Source organism: Cygnus atratus, chromosome 6 (genome assembly GCF_013377495.2).
Source record: "Cygnus atratus isolate AKBS03 ecotype Queensland, Australia chromosome 6, CAtr_DNAZoo_HiC_assembly, whole genome shotgun sequence".
In the NCBI taxonomy this organism is placed as follows: Eukaryota; Metazoa; Chordata; class Aves; order Anseriformes; family Anatidae; genus Cygnus; species Cygnus atratus.
The window spans coordinates 1,625,490-1,639,326 of NC_066367.1; the positions used below are offsets into that span (position 1 = coordinate 1,625,490).

General features: G+C 34.9%; 1 protein-coding gene across 1 annotated transcript in view; it reads left to right on the forward strand.

Moving 5' to 3' along the window:
- Window positions 1-13,837, forward strand: part of PGAP1 (post-GPI attachment to proteins inositol deacylase 1) — a 34,559-nt gene that overhangs the window by 15,811 nt on the left and 4,911 nt on the right. Inside the window, exons 12-26 of the mRNA XM_035571717.2 lie at window positions 1,366-1,417; window positions 1,624-1,701; window positions 2,405-2,480; window positions 2,772-2,845; window positions 2,917-2,968; window positions 3,818-3,881; window positions 4,828-4,936; window positions 5,305-5,343; window positions 6,449-6,542; window positions 7,259-7,349; window positions 7,557-7,754; window positions 9,706-9,841; window positions 11,003-11,053; window positions 12,312-12,535; window positions 12,899-13,003. Coding sequence (XP_035427610.1) covers window positions 1,366-1,417; window positions 1,624-1,701; window positions 2,405-2,480; window positions 2,772-2,845; window positions 2,917-2,968; window positions 3,818-3,881; window positions 4,828-4,936; window positions 5,305-5,343; window positions 6,449-6,542; window positions 7,259-7,349; window positions 7,557-7,754; window positions 9,706-9,841; window positions 11,003-11,053; window positions 12,312-12,535; window positions 12,899-13,003 — 1,443 coding nt within the window. The remainder of the gene's footprint in view (window positions 1-1,365; window positions 1,418-1,623; window positions 1,702-2,404; window positions 2,481-2,771; window positions 2,846-2,916; window positions 2,969-3,817; window positions 3,882-4,827; window positions 4,937-5,304; window positions 5,344-6,448; window positions 6,543-7,258; window positions 7,350-7,556; window positions 7,755-9,705; window positions 9,842-11,002; window positions 11,054-12,311; window positions 12,536-12,898; window positions 13,004-13,837) is intronic.

Here is a 13,837-nt window from a genome sequence, read left to right on the forward strand (position 1 = left end):
ATAACTGTATTTGAGTTTTCAAGCATATAAAATATCCTTCTTAGGAAGGGGTTGGGAAGAAAAAATAGAATTCCTACTCCTGCTGTGAATAATTCATGCCTTCTGTATCATCAATAAACAGGAAAAAATATACTTTCCAAAATTGCTACATGAATGCAGAATAAATTTTGTGAAGTTTATTTTTCTTTAAGCTGTATTTTTGACCTTCATAGCAGTAAAAAAAAAAAAAAAAAAAAAAAGCTCCTTTTGCTCTCTTGTGGACACTGCATTCTGCATTGGAACCCTAAATTGTATGGTTTGTAGCATCTTTTTAGAATCCTATGACAAAGACATAAAACATTACTTGAAGCCCTCAGAAAGTGAATTGAAGCATCTTTTTTATTTTTTTTTTCGCATTCCAGAATTGCTGTTACCATATGAGAATATTTAGAAGTGTGGGTAATCAAGTGATTATTTGAATCAGGTCATTACAATCATTACAAAAAAGATCTAAAGTAACTGTTTTTAACACTGGATTAATTAACTTCCTCAGAGTCAGCTCAACATAAATTCAATCTACCCTTTAGATTAGGGAAAATTCCCAGGTGGATTTGAGCTAGCGTAGTATTTATTTCTTTGGGATCTGTGCTGAGGCATGTAGCCACAGTGTCTTGCATCCAGTCAGATGTTACAACTATTTTTTCCTGATCCAAGGAGCAGCTGGCTGTTACTGTTCTGTGTAACCTTTGACTGGCATCAAATGGAGGTTAGCCTAGTGCAGGACTACTAGCTAAAACCTAGCCTAATAAAATCCATAGCAAAAGCACTATTATCATGAGGTCCTGTAACACTATTTAAAGAACAAAATGTATCCTGCTATTCTAAAAATCATATTTTATAGTAATTGAATGAATGTCTTGCTGTTCAATGTGAAACTTAATACAAATACACACCAGTTTTGAGCTGCTGCAAGGTCTGCAATTCTTGTTTTATGTGGTATGTTTTGGATGTTCCCATAGGAACAATGGACACATTTGATATTTAACAAATGTTAATCAAACTGTGTGTTAATTCAATGCCAGTGCTGTCTTGGCTCATTAAGAGTTTTCATTCTTTTGGAAGATGTGTGTCTAGTAACTGCTGATTGTTGTGTATTACAAAATCAGAGCTTCATTTAATTTCTTTATGCAAAAACAAGATTTGCAGTGTCTGAAATTATTATAGTTTGATAAATGACTGTAGTAGCTGACTGTAGTAGACCCAAACTTGTTCGCAATTCATAATTATGTATGTTTAGGAAGAGAGGGATAAAAGCTGGTCCGCTGTCATAATCTAGTGCCTGGATAATGAAATGTTCATCCTTTTAATGTGCATGGATTTTTACAGTCTGGAAGCTACTGATTTATCCTGGAGAGCTGAGTTACTTCCAACCATCAAGGTAAGTGTTGTACCTACCTCATAGCAGGGAGAGGTGCTTGGTGGGGTTGTGTGTCGTGGGAGAAGAATCTGTTCTGTTTGCAGCATGGAACATGCAATTGTATTCCAGAGGAAGGGGTACAAGAGGTGGACATCTGGGAACTGGCAAGCTAAGGGGTATGTTTAGTAACGGCTTTTTCTCTTTTATTTTTTTCTATTTTTTTTAAGGTTGTAATACTGAAACTTCAGGATTATCCTTCTTTGTCCCACATTGTCATTCTTGTACCACCCACGGTCGGCAATAAGGTAAAAAGATGAAACATGGACATTGCTTGTTCAGAGTGTTCGTAGCTTTCAGATGCTATGATGGAAGTTAAAGGGTTATGTGCTAAGTTACTTTGACAAATTGTCAAACTCTCGGTTTGACAAACAAAGAGAGAACAAACGATAGACTTGGAATGGGTTGGAAAGTAATTTTCAAGTGAACTAAATATATATTAGAGATGGTGCAACTCATATTTGCTGCATACGTCTCTTTGCTCTTACATAATTAAACTTCAGGGGACAAACTAGAGCTTCTTTCTGCTTAGAAAACTGTATCCAGAATTTGGATAAATCATGCTCCTTTGCAACATCACACCTCCCACCCCACCCCACCCCTGACCAAAACAAACAAAAAAAAAAACAGCAACAACAGAAACACTGAGATGCACCTGAGGTGGAAGGATGTGAACTGGATTCTGGTCATTCTCAGCCTTTTGAAGGCTGTTGCAAATGGCTGCAAACCTGAGTAACCTGCAACTTATGCTTAAGGTACCCAGACTTCTACTGCTGTATGCAAAAATAAACTAACTGCCAGTCCCTGACAGTCGGGGGGGGGAGGGTGGAGAAGTGACATTTCAGTATTTGTGTCCTGTATTCTGCTGGTGCCTGTGAATAGGGCTTGGCTAGAGCAAAGCCTTCAGTCTTGTGTTCAGTTTAGATCTGTATTTAATATTCTGAAATGCAGTTTGCTTTGGACTGTGAATTCTTCAAAGAGGATTCCAGAACAGTACAGCTTCCTGTAACGAATCTTTTTTCCTTTGGTAAGTATATCATATTAATATTGGGAAAAAAATGGAAAACTAATATTAACTAACACCTTAGGTAATAAATTTGCCTAAAACTTCCAATGTTCGGGGTTTTTTTGGAGGTGGGGTTGTTTTCACTAAAGTTAACACTACTCTTGCTAGTAACAAACAAATAAGCAATGTGATTTTTTTTTTTAATAACAGATATAGTGGATATAAATCACCTGGGGAAAAAAACAAATCTGAGGATGTACTGAGTTCTCAAATCATTTTATCTAATATTTTAAAATAATGCATCCTTTGCAGGCCTTTCTTCAAGCAAGATTCTGTTAAATTCAACTGGCTTACTTTACAACGTTCAGCTCCAGCACTTTAACCAAGTAAGAATACTACTTAATTTTTTAAGCTAATGTAACAACTATTTGGAGTCTAAGTAATTTTTATGTTTTAGGTATATCAAGCTTTCAGAATATATATAGAGAGCCACTGCCAGTCACCCAAAGGTAAATATGCGTGTTCTAAAGTATATATTTATAACCTTGTTTTAAACCTTCTTGAAAATTTTCAAGACTAAAACTTGTGGAACCAAAAGTCCTTTCAGGCAATGGGATTTATGCAGTATTATTATAATCTGTTCAAATGTCTGTGCTAATATTTCTCATTTTCTACTTTAAGAAGCTCAAAGAAAACGAGGAACTAGTCTCATATGTTTGTTTTATTGCTTCTCAGAAAGGAAAGTTGAATTTTACACAGGATTCTGCATTACGTTGGAAGTGTTTCTCGAGAATAGTATATTTGACTAGGATTTTTATTTGCTAATTATGGCACTCAAATCTGAGTGTTGAGCTACATGAACTCAAACAGAAGAGGATGCTAAAGGCTTGGTTTCAAGAAAAAAAAGTGAGATTTACTAGCTTGAGGTAATAGCTTGCAATTGAAAACCCAAAATTTTCTCATAACTACTGCCTTTAAATGTTGGTGTCTTGCTGTCTTGGTCTGTAACAGCATGTGTTAAAAGTTATTTTTGTTCAGTGTTAACTGCACTGAAATCTTAATTGCAATGTAACTGCAAGCACAGTGTTTCTGTACAATGATCTCTAGGCCACCTTTTGTTTTGTTTGTGTTTTTAAGTGTCTTATGGTGAAATTATAGCAGGTCAAATGTTATAGGCAGAAGTAAAAAAGTTGTACTAGTGAGCAGTATGTACACGTGTGATTTTGAAGAAATGGTACATAGCATATGTTTTGCCTATATACAGTGGGACTATTGAATTTGCTTCATTTAGTTTTTGCAGACAGTTGCTATATCTTGTTCTTAAAGAATTTTGTATTTTTAATTATCTTCCTTTTCAGAAAAAAATAGTGTTTACAGACTTCATATACCCTGGTCACATGAAGACTCAGTAACTGTAGCTAAGTAAGGACTTTAACAGTTATAATTGATTTCTTGATATGTTCTTGAAAAGAGTTTGCATGCTGTCGTGGGCATAATTCTGATATGAAACAAATTATCCAGTCTTGTTTGCATCTTTCCTTCATTTACATTTCTGTCCTCATTAACAAAGAAGTTGTTTTGTTTTTTCTTCTAAATAAGTGTATCTACTAATAGATCTACTAGTTGCTTGTTTGATAGTTCTTGCTAATATTTTGGAAATGGAAATAAGATTTCTCGGTCTGAAATTCTCAGCATAATCTTTGACCCCCTCATGACTGGGGAATAGAGCTTGCATGGGGTACTGGTTTCTTCCTGTAATCCAGGGTTTTGATCACACAGCAGCCCTAAGCTGCTTGACAAAAGCAAATGCTGTGCCTTGAAACGTGTGTCACTCATGACTCACAGTTGAACAACCTGATTGAACTTCAGATTTTTTCCTGTATTTTCTACTCTAACAACTTAATGCTTGCAGGAGGCTGAATTTTATTCTTCAGAATCCATCCTATCCATTCTCTTCACAGAGCATATTTACATGTTTTATGAGGGACTGCATATGCTAATGCTAAACTTGTCTGTTTTCATTCATTCAGTGCCCCTGAGATAGTCTAGAGTACAGTGGATTCAGAATGTTACGTAGCTCTTGGATGGCTGAATGGGGCTTTGAGCAACCTGGCTTAGTGTGAGGTGTCCCTGTGCATGTCAGGGGGGTTGCAACTAGATGATTTGAAGGTCCCTTTCAACCCAAACCATTCTATGATTCTTTGTGATAGAATAAACAAGTTCATTATACTATTTGGCTCACAGCTTGTGGGTGACACTTGATGTGTTAGTTATGCTTTATGCATACTTGCCGAAGACTAAAGCATGTTGGACACTTTTTTTTTTTTGATTATGAGGAAAAGAATTACCAATTAAGTTGCTCTTTCAGAGTTCCATCTTCTAGTGAGATTTCTGCAAAATTGCATGTTGCTCAGCCTGGAAATGACAGCAGGGTTCCAGTACTAAACATTTACTCTTCCTCAGACTGTCAGTATGAAGTGAGTAACAAACATTTATTTTATACTTAGTTTGCATTGCTGTATAATTTTTTGCTTAATCCAATCTTTCAAATCATGTAGCAAAGTAAATACTAAGCATATCTGAAATTGAGCTGTTTGGCCTTTTCGTAAATATAGCACGTGTTACAAGTGTTTTTAAAAGTTTAGAGAACTAGTGGAAGTTGGACTTACATTTAAGCAAAACTTTAAAGTATATGTTTTTAAGAAAAGTAGTTGGATGTAAGCTGTTGTGCGTTTTAATTACAGGATTGCTGTATTCTAATACTTAAATTGGCTTCTTGAAAGTATTTTGTATTTGCTTGCTATTGTGCAAAATAACATTCAGTAAAATATTAATTTTTATGCAGGTAATTCTGAAGACATCGTTTTTACAAATTCTTGGGCAAGTAAGAAATCTTCTAATACTAGATTTTGTTTTTTATATCAGTCCCTATACAAGTTATTCCTTCCTGCCACCCCTACTATGGCATATCAAATCCCTTCTTGATGCCACGAGAAGCATTATTCAACAACCAGTTAAAACCTTGTTACTTGGTACGGCATCCCATCCCATGCCTTGCCAGGCATCCATTTTCAGAATAGAAAAGCATTCTAGCTTTAAAGAGCTGGTGTAAATGTTGAGCATTTTGTTTTGTAGTTAGCCCAGTATCTATAGAGGTATGACACTGTAGGTCATTTTCACTTTCTTGCCTGGTGAGTCAATACTGTTGAAACTTTAAAAGAACATTTGGCATCAACTGCAAGGTTTTCGGGGGGGGGGGGGGGGGGGGGGGAGGAAAGAAATAAAAAAAAATGATCTATATGTCCATTTTAAATATTTTTTCTTTCTTTATCAATGAAGAATACTTTTCTATGTTGGTATAAAAATAGACTAGCCATCTGCAGTTTTATGATTCTAAAAAGTAATGTAATTCCCAAGCATGGATGTATGGTGCTGGAGTAATACTGGCAAGTTTCTTTATTTGAATATGTGCATTTCTATCAAGGATTTCTCATCTTGTTACCGTTTGAAAAAGAGATTCTGTAATATCTGTCTATAGGTGGATATCACTTCATGACTTGGCACTGTGGAAGCCAAGTGAAATATACAAGAAATTAAGTCTGAAAAATCTTTGCCAAAAGGGTACCTAAGTATATACAAGTTTTGCTTCAAAAGTGGCCTTTTGCTTTTAGGGTTTGTTTATATATTGTACTGAAACACCACTAACATGCTATTGTATTCTTTTCACGTTTGTCTTGACTGAAAAAAAAAAGTTTTCGTTTTTATAATTTAGTGATTTATCAAAACACGTTTGAGTTGCCATTTATGAGAGATCCAAATATTTTCCGTATGTAATACTAATTGCTAATACTGGTTATCAAATACTCGTCCATGAAAATGAGAAAGTATTTTCATCTTTTAGGAAAGATTTTCTAGTCACATTATCATGCTGGTTTTGTGATAATCTTTTGTATATGTTTGCAAGTTATTCTTATATCCTTGTCTTTCAGATAATAAGGTTCCATGCTGGCGCTCTTCCTGTCTATGTTGTTTCTAATATTCTCCTTACCTATGGAGGACAACTGAGCACATTGATATCAACAGGTAGCTTTCTAGAAAAATATTTTTTCCAGTGTTTTTAAAGAAATTACTTATCCAATTTACTGTTGAAAGGCTAGCTAGTTGGTGTGATTTTTTTTTTTTTAAGCTAAGTATCATTGAACTTGGGCGAATTTTCTATGCTCTTCAGCTTCTGTTTTTGTTTGTTAGTAGTTCTCCAAGGTTGTGTGCTAGCAGAATATTTCCTTCCTTTTTTTTACTCTGTAGTCCCTTCCTTGTGGTTGGTGTCTTGCATGGAATTTTAATATTAATAGAAATTACTTAAAAACACTTGTGAAAGTTTAAAACATACTGTTATTATGCACAGAACACCTCAATCTTGCATAAAGATGAGATTTGACTGTTACACATGACTTAAGACAAATAGCATTTTCATTTAAATTCAGGTTTGTATTTGTAGCAAACTAATTGCTCTAGAAGTTCTTGTGTCAAATTACCTGGATATGAATGATCCAGTGAATAAGGCCCTTGATGATCATAGAATTACAGGGTTATTTAGGTTGAAAAAGACCCTTAAGATTATCAAGTCCAACCATGATGGAGTGTGCTGACTTAGTGTTGTCATAAGACGTGGTTATCTTGTTTTAAAGCGAACTTTCAAAACTTTGTCTGTTGTGTTTCAAAACTTTTTGTTGTGGATAATCTTTGTTAAAGTTCATGACAAAATAATAATTATAGGTACTTTTTGTTCTTGATTCTAGGCCAGTGTTCAGAATTTTCCCTTGAACTAGTTAGAACAGCTAAACCCTACAAAGTAGAACCTATTATAAGCATTGTTGTGTTTCTGCAGGGGTAAGTTTGCATAATTTATTTATTTAAAGCGGTTTCTAAAACAGAAGTTTCACAATTCTGAAACTTGGTTTGGTGGGAGGATTATTATTCTGTGTTCGTTGTGAACACCTGACATTTTCTTTGAAAGGATGTAGTAAGAGTTGATATATGTCTTACCGTAATGGCAAGTCGAAGTCATAAGTAACACTGCTTTCATGTTTTTGGCAGGTTTAACTGGTTTAGAGAGATACGGGATTCACTCTCGCTGCCAGAGGTGGATGCTGCTGTACTGAGTAGTCAGGACATATGGTTCCCCCTTGTGTCCCTGATTCTATTTCTTTTAGGGACAGGCATTGCCTACTGGAGTGGAGTATTTTTCTCTGCATCTCTGAGACTCTTCTCTACGTTATGGTTAATTCTGATTAGGTAAAACAACTTTATGCTCTATAATTATGCTTCTTTTGATGACTGCAACATTCATTTTTGTTGGCTTCAGCATGGGTGGTTGGGTAAATGAAATTCTGCAGTACAGTTCATACTTGATTTTAGACATCTGGGTTTGTCGGTGTTAAATATTAATGAAATATCAGAATAGCCTTATATTCCTTGTTTAACATCTCCAGAAGGGAACTTAAATGGCTTTCTTTCCTTCATCAGCTGCAATAAAAGTTTACAGTTTGTTTTTGAGGAATGCTTGTTGGAGAAAAGAACACAACTGAACTATTTCCTTTTCAGCAGCTGATGAATTTTACAGATGATGTCTAAGAATGCTGGAATGTTTTTGTATGTACAGATGAGTAATGAGATAAGAAAGGGGGATTTAAAAAAAAAGGGAATGGAAACTAAAAAGTTTTTGAAAGAGTAAATTTGAAATTGAATAATATACTTAGCTAATTTGGTGATTTCACTGTTCTCACACTGATAAAAGTCCTCATCTAGATTTCAGCCAATAGAAAACTAATTTGGTCTGTCTCCAGAAAATTAGTTGGGATGCTCTTTGCTCAGAAAATATCTACCAAATGAACTTTTTCTTTATCACTAGTACTTCTGGTCTTATTCTATCAAATAATACATGTGGTGTGAGCTATTTTTTCTCAGCCATCTTATTCATCAATAATAGTGAATGCTAAGACAGTTATAAGCGATGAAGTGAGCAACTTCTAAGTTTTGAAATTACTCTTACTAAATTTAAGATTTTTAGCTCAATTTGTACTCTCCCCTGAGAATGTATTGAGCAGAGGCAGGAAAATTAGATTTTGTGTTATGTGCCTGTAAGTCAGATCGTTCTTTGTAATGAATTTTAATACCTTACACAGTTCTAGCACCTTACACAGGTTCTGATCCAGTCCTGAATTTCTTGAAGAAAAAAAAAAAAATTTTTATATATATATATATATATATATATATCTCTCTAAAGTATATGGGATTCGCTTGGCTTTTGCTCAGTCTTCTGAAAAGATCTGATATAGCCAGCAGCAAGGAACTTGTCACTAGCTGCCTGTGGAGTTCCTTGTTCCTGCCAAGTACCCTTCTTGGGGGTACTTCGTTTTGTCTTGGGGGTAATTTGTTTTGAAGGCTTTCAAAATTTTCCAAATAATGCTTTTTCCCATTTTCACTGTCTTAACATCGGAATGTTCAGTGAAATTCCAAGAGGTTACAGACTTTTTCACCTTTCCGTTGCACTTCCTCACCACCTTGTTCCCTTGATTTTCATATCTTCTCAGCTCATCTTTGTCATTCCAGATTCATACTTGTCTCTTAGTCATTTCAGCTGGAATCCAGGGACTTAAAATAAAATTTTCTGTCTCTCTGAAACTGTGAGCAAGCAGAAACCCCTGTTTGGGAAGAATGTCACAAAATGAGTCTTGCAGACTTATTGTTGTATGCTGCTGTGCTATCACTGATCACTGCAGTGTAGTAACGTTTGTAGTAGGAGTCACTCTGGCAGTACAACTGTGCAGTTGTAAGAATATGGTTCTGGTTCTCTTGGGCTCCACAGAAGAGCTTAGTGACTGATGCATATCTGGAGATAGGATAATCTAATGCTTTATGTTCATCAATGTATCCTTTATGTTCCCCAAATGAAGTAAAAATAATGTCTTAGTTAGAGACTAATAATGTATTGGTTACAGACATACAGGAAGGTGTGAGATGGTTTTGTTAGTTTGATAAAGTTATTTGCAAAGTAGCTTACATAGCAGTTAGTGTCCATATTAAAATTCATCGAACTTTATTTTTCTGGTGTTTAATCAATATTCAGGAGCAATGTATTATCCATTTGAGTCATTCATGAAACAATTATTCTTTGATATCTGGTAACAACATGAAAACTACGAAGTATAACATTAGGGTTATTTTTGTTTGTTTGCTTTTTAAGACCTACCGTGCTTCAAAAAGATAACAAGTTGTTTACATACAGAAGACTCTGTGTGATGGGGTCTCTTGCTTTGGTTAGCTGGACCACTTGTGGTGCACTGGCTGTATTCGTTATCTATCTTCAATACTTGTTTAAGGTACTGAAAAGCTAAGCATTCCAGATATGTACATAATGTCAACATTTCATCTGCTTTGATTTAACCCAGTGTTAAAAGCAAAAATACAGGTTACCACTTTTCATACTTTAAAGAAATGTTGTTATTTGCATACTTGAAATAGGTCTTTTTTGAACTCATCAGACTTTCAATCTCACACTGTTTAGAATTATTTTGTTGCTTTGATTATACTTTTTTCAAAGGAATGTATGGTCCTATACGCCTGCTACAATAATTTGTATAGTTGCAATTTTTTCTTATGAATGTCATGTTATAAAATCAAAGACTAATGGCTCCCTTGAACAGATGCTGTAGTGAAAGATGATCCTTGAATGTTCTGTAGAATACTTTTTATTTTAAAAACTTCACAAATCCTTATGAAGTAAAAGGAAGGAAAATGGACAAATTGTAGAATTAGGACAGTCTTTATTGTATGTCTAACTTGATCCCTTGGCTAGTGCCACATGGATCCATATTTAGGCCCTGCTATTCAGTTTCCATGGTCTTCTTTGCATCAGAGCATCTAACTCATCTAAATTAGATATCTGATTCACCCTATGGTTATATAGCTGCTAAAACAGCTACTAAGTTACTAGGGAAGCTTTGGGACCATGCATCTGGGAGTTAAGGGTACAAAGTGGAGCAGCCTGCAGGTGGTCTGAAGAAGGTATGCGGCAGAAGAAAGCACAGCCTGAAGAACAGGGTTCTCTTTCAACTCCCTGTGACATACAGTTACCCTGTGAAGGACATTTCCATGCTGACACTGCTTCCACTTCTGCAGTAAATTTCTGACATGGGACTTCTCCTGTGTGGCCTGATGTGTGTTTTTACAGAAGGGAAGTAAAACTGAATTATCAGGAGGAAGAGGAAGTAAGGAATATGCAGATTTTCCACTGGTATTCCTTTTGTATCACAGTGGAAGCAGACCAGCTCAACTTCTCCCTCTGTGCCTGGAAACCCTTCCTTAAGAGAGCACTTTGGATGTTGCTGATTAGAAGGGAGTTCTTGAATTGCAGCTCCATTGGGGCCCTAGAATTATCTATCTATAAAAAAGGACAAAAAATAATTAGCCCAAGATTCTTGTATACTGCAGCTATCATGTGAAGCAACATTAGTTAAAAAGCCAAATGGTCTGTCTTACAGGTAATACAACTACATGTGAATGTAAGAGCAGAAAAAAACACGCTAAATGGGGTGAGTATTTCCTGTTTCTCTTCAAAATTAAGTGACCAAAAATTGTTTGGCAAGCCCCATGCATTATGAATTATCATCTTGCCATGACAGTATTGAGTTGTGTCGTGATGACCGGGTGGCTGTGGAATTTACTTACTGTGTGCATGATGTGAAAGAAAAGCCAGGACACAAGTATCCTATATGGTCACTGCATTCACTTTTGAAGATAACTGCAGTACAAACTTGACTGAAGACATTTTAGGAGAAATATTTAGTCTCTAAAGATATACCAGAATGACAGGTTTTTGTCTGAGTTTTGGTACATGCCTTATCTAAAGAAAGAAACTTTTTTTCTAGATATAAACTATGTTTATAATAATGTATACTATCTTTTCCAGATAGGTAGCTTGTGGAGTTTCGAGGTTTTTTTGTTTGTTTGTTTGTTTTAATCAGGAGGTGACAAATATTACTCATTAGATGGATATGGATTGAGATTCCAGTAACTTGGGAACTATCTGAAAAGGAGTGAAGAAGCAAAATATTGCTGGGTTTCATGCAATGTGAATTTTGTTTCTTTTTTTCAGTTACTTTAACATATAGGATCTGAAGTGTAAGTGTGTGGATGCATACATATGATGACTACTCATTCTTTTTTCGTAAAATACGGTTAAAAAAGTAGTCAGCCAGGAAATGTTGTTGATAATTTTCTTTGGGATTTTGGGGTGTTATTTATGTTTAGTTTTAAATTTTCTCTGTCTCTTCTTTCATATCCACATCATCTTTGTTTGTTTCATTTGTATTTTTTTCTGTCGTTGGAAGTTATCATCTACCAACTCGTTTATCTTTGTTATTCATTCCTACAGTTAATGTTTTACTCCCAGTTACATTACCTCCTGTATAGTTTTTCCATGAATGATTATATGTGATTTTCACCCACATGCTTTATTATTTCTTTTATTCTGTTCTTCCTCCTTCCAGGAAGTCCATATTTTTCTCGCTGCAGTGGTGTCAGGGTATCTCCACTGTCCATTCTATTTTTTTTTTTTTTCCAAAGACACACAAGCTATTAGTGTAAGGGAAATTGCTGGTTAAATCTGGATGCTTTAAAATTGAACTATTGAACTCTGCTTTTGATGGCTTTTTTGAGGGATAAATTGCAAATTTTCTTCCTGAATCAGAGTTCATATGCTACTGTAGGGACAATTTTTCCCTCCTGCTCCCTTCTTAGGGTTCTTAGAAGCCAGCACGTGTTCTTATGGCTTCTGTCTTTTATCTTCAGGATTCAGACTGCTCAAAAGAAACTTCACAGAACTCCAGTAGACACACGGTCAAAAACCGAAGTTTGATAGACTTAACTTCAGAACCAACACAATCTCTCTCCAATAGTACGACAATTGCTGAAACTGTTAACAGTCTTAAGATCCATCTTACAATTCTCTATTTATTCACATGGATTGTGCTGCTGAACCTGCCATCTTTAGTTTACTGGTTTAAAAATCTCAGGTAATTTCTTAAATTGCCAGTAAGGGTGGAAGAAAAGAATCTGAACCTTGGAAGATAGTCACAATTGCAAATGCTTGATTTTTCTTCATTTTACCTACCTTATAGCATGGAAGACTTCAGTTAACTATAACTGTAACTAAAGCTAGATTGCATGGAAAGAACAATATAAGTAGATGTTAAGAGGTAATACCAAATGGTATGTTGCAGGAAGTAATGAAACAGAAGTGATTTATATTCAGTTTATGATGACATATACATGACATGTATGTTGTTATTAGCATATCATTGCTTCCACCTTGGATTTTATTTGGTAGCCTAGTTTAAAAATAACGTGCTCTTAAAACTAATTCACTTTTTTTGCAGGTACAATGTTAGGCTTGATCCTGATCCATGTAGATCTACAGCTATTATCCTTGTATGCATTTTAGAAATTCTCATGAATTCGAGTACTTCTGAAGTGAAATCAAGGTACTGTAGCCCAGTTCTCAGTTGTTTTATTGCTTCTTTCTTAATTCGTGCTGCACATAGACGTAATTGTTCAGCCTACACAGAAATTCATAAACTCATATGGTTAAATCTTAAGTACTAGGTAAAATGTATATGAATGACCTGTAGTTCAGCTAAGTGAAGGAAATCACCAGTGTTTACCATATAGACTTAAATGAAATATTACTATCTAAACAATCAGTCATATAAAGACTCCTTTAACTATGAATTTTTCATTCACAACTCATTGAATCTTTTTAAATGTTACAGAATCCTAATACATCTTAAAAGTTATTATCTGGAAGTTACAATGAAAAGTGGATCTGAAACCACTGTAGATAAGTTCTTACAATGCTCCCTTATGGGCACACTTGAAAAACATGCCTGTAATGTGGTTTCTGCTGAGTTAAGAAGTTTTGAGCACTTGTTTTTGCTGACAGATAGTGCATTTCTTCCTCAGACATAAAAGTTAGTCCGTGTCCTATGAAAGATTACTAATAATAAATAATGTAGCTTATTCTCTTGACCAGTACCTGTTAACTCGAATGATTTAATACATTACGCCTTTGTGTTACAGTTGATTTATTTTTAAATTAATATAAGGATATTGTTAATTGACATTTTATTAGTCTTCTGGCATAATTTCTCTTGCTTATAAAATACTATTTTCCAATGAACTTACATATTCTGTTTAAAAAGAGCAAATCTTTGAAATCTAAAAACTTATTTTTCAGAAGAAAATTAAATATGCTTTTTTTTTGCTCCTTGTGCATGTGTGAGTACAAAAATGGCATTTTTTTCTTTATATTCTTACAG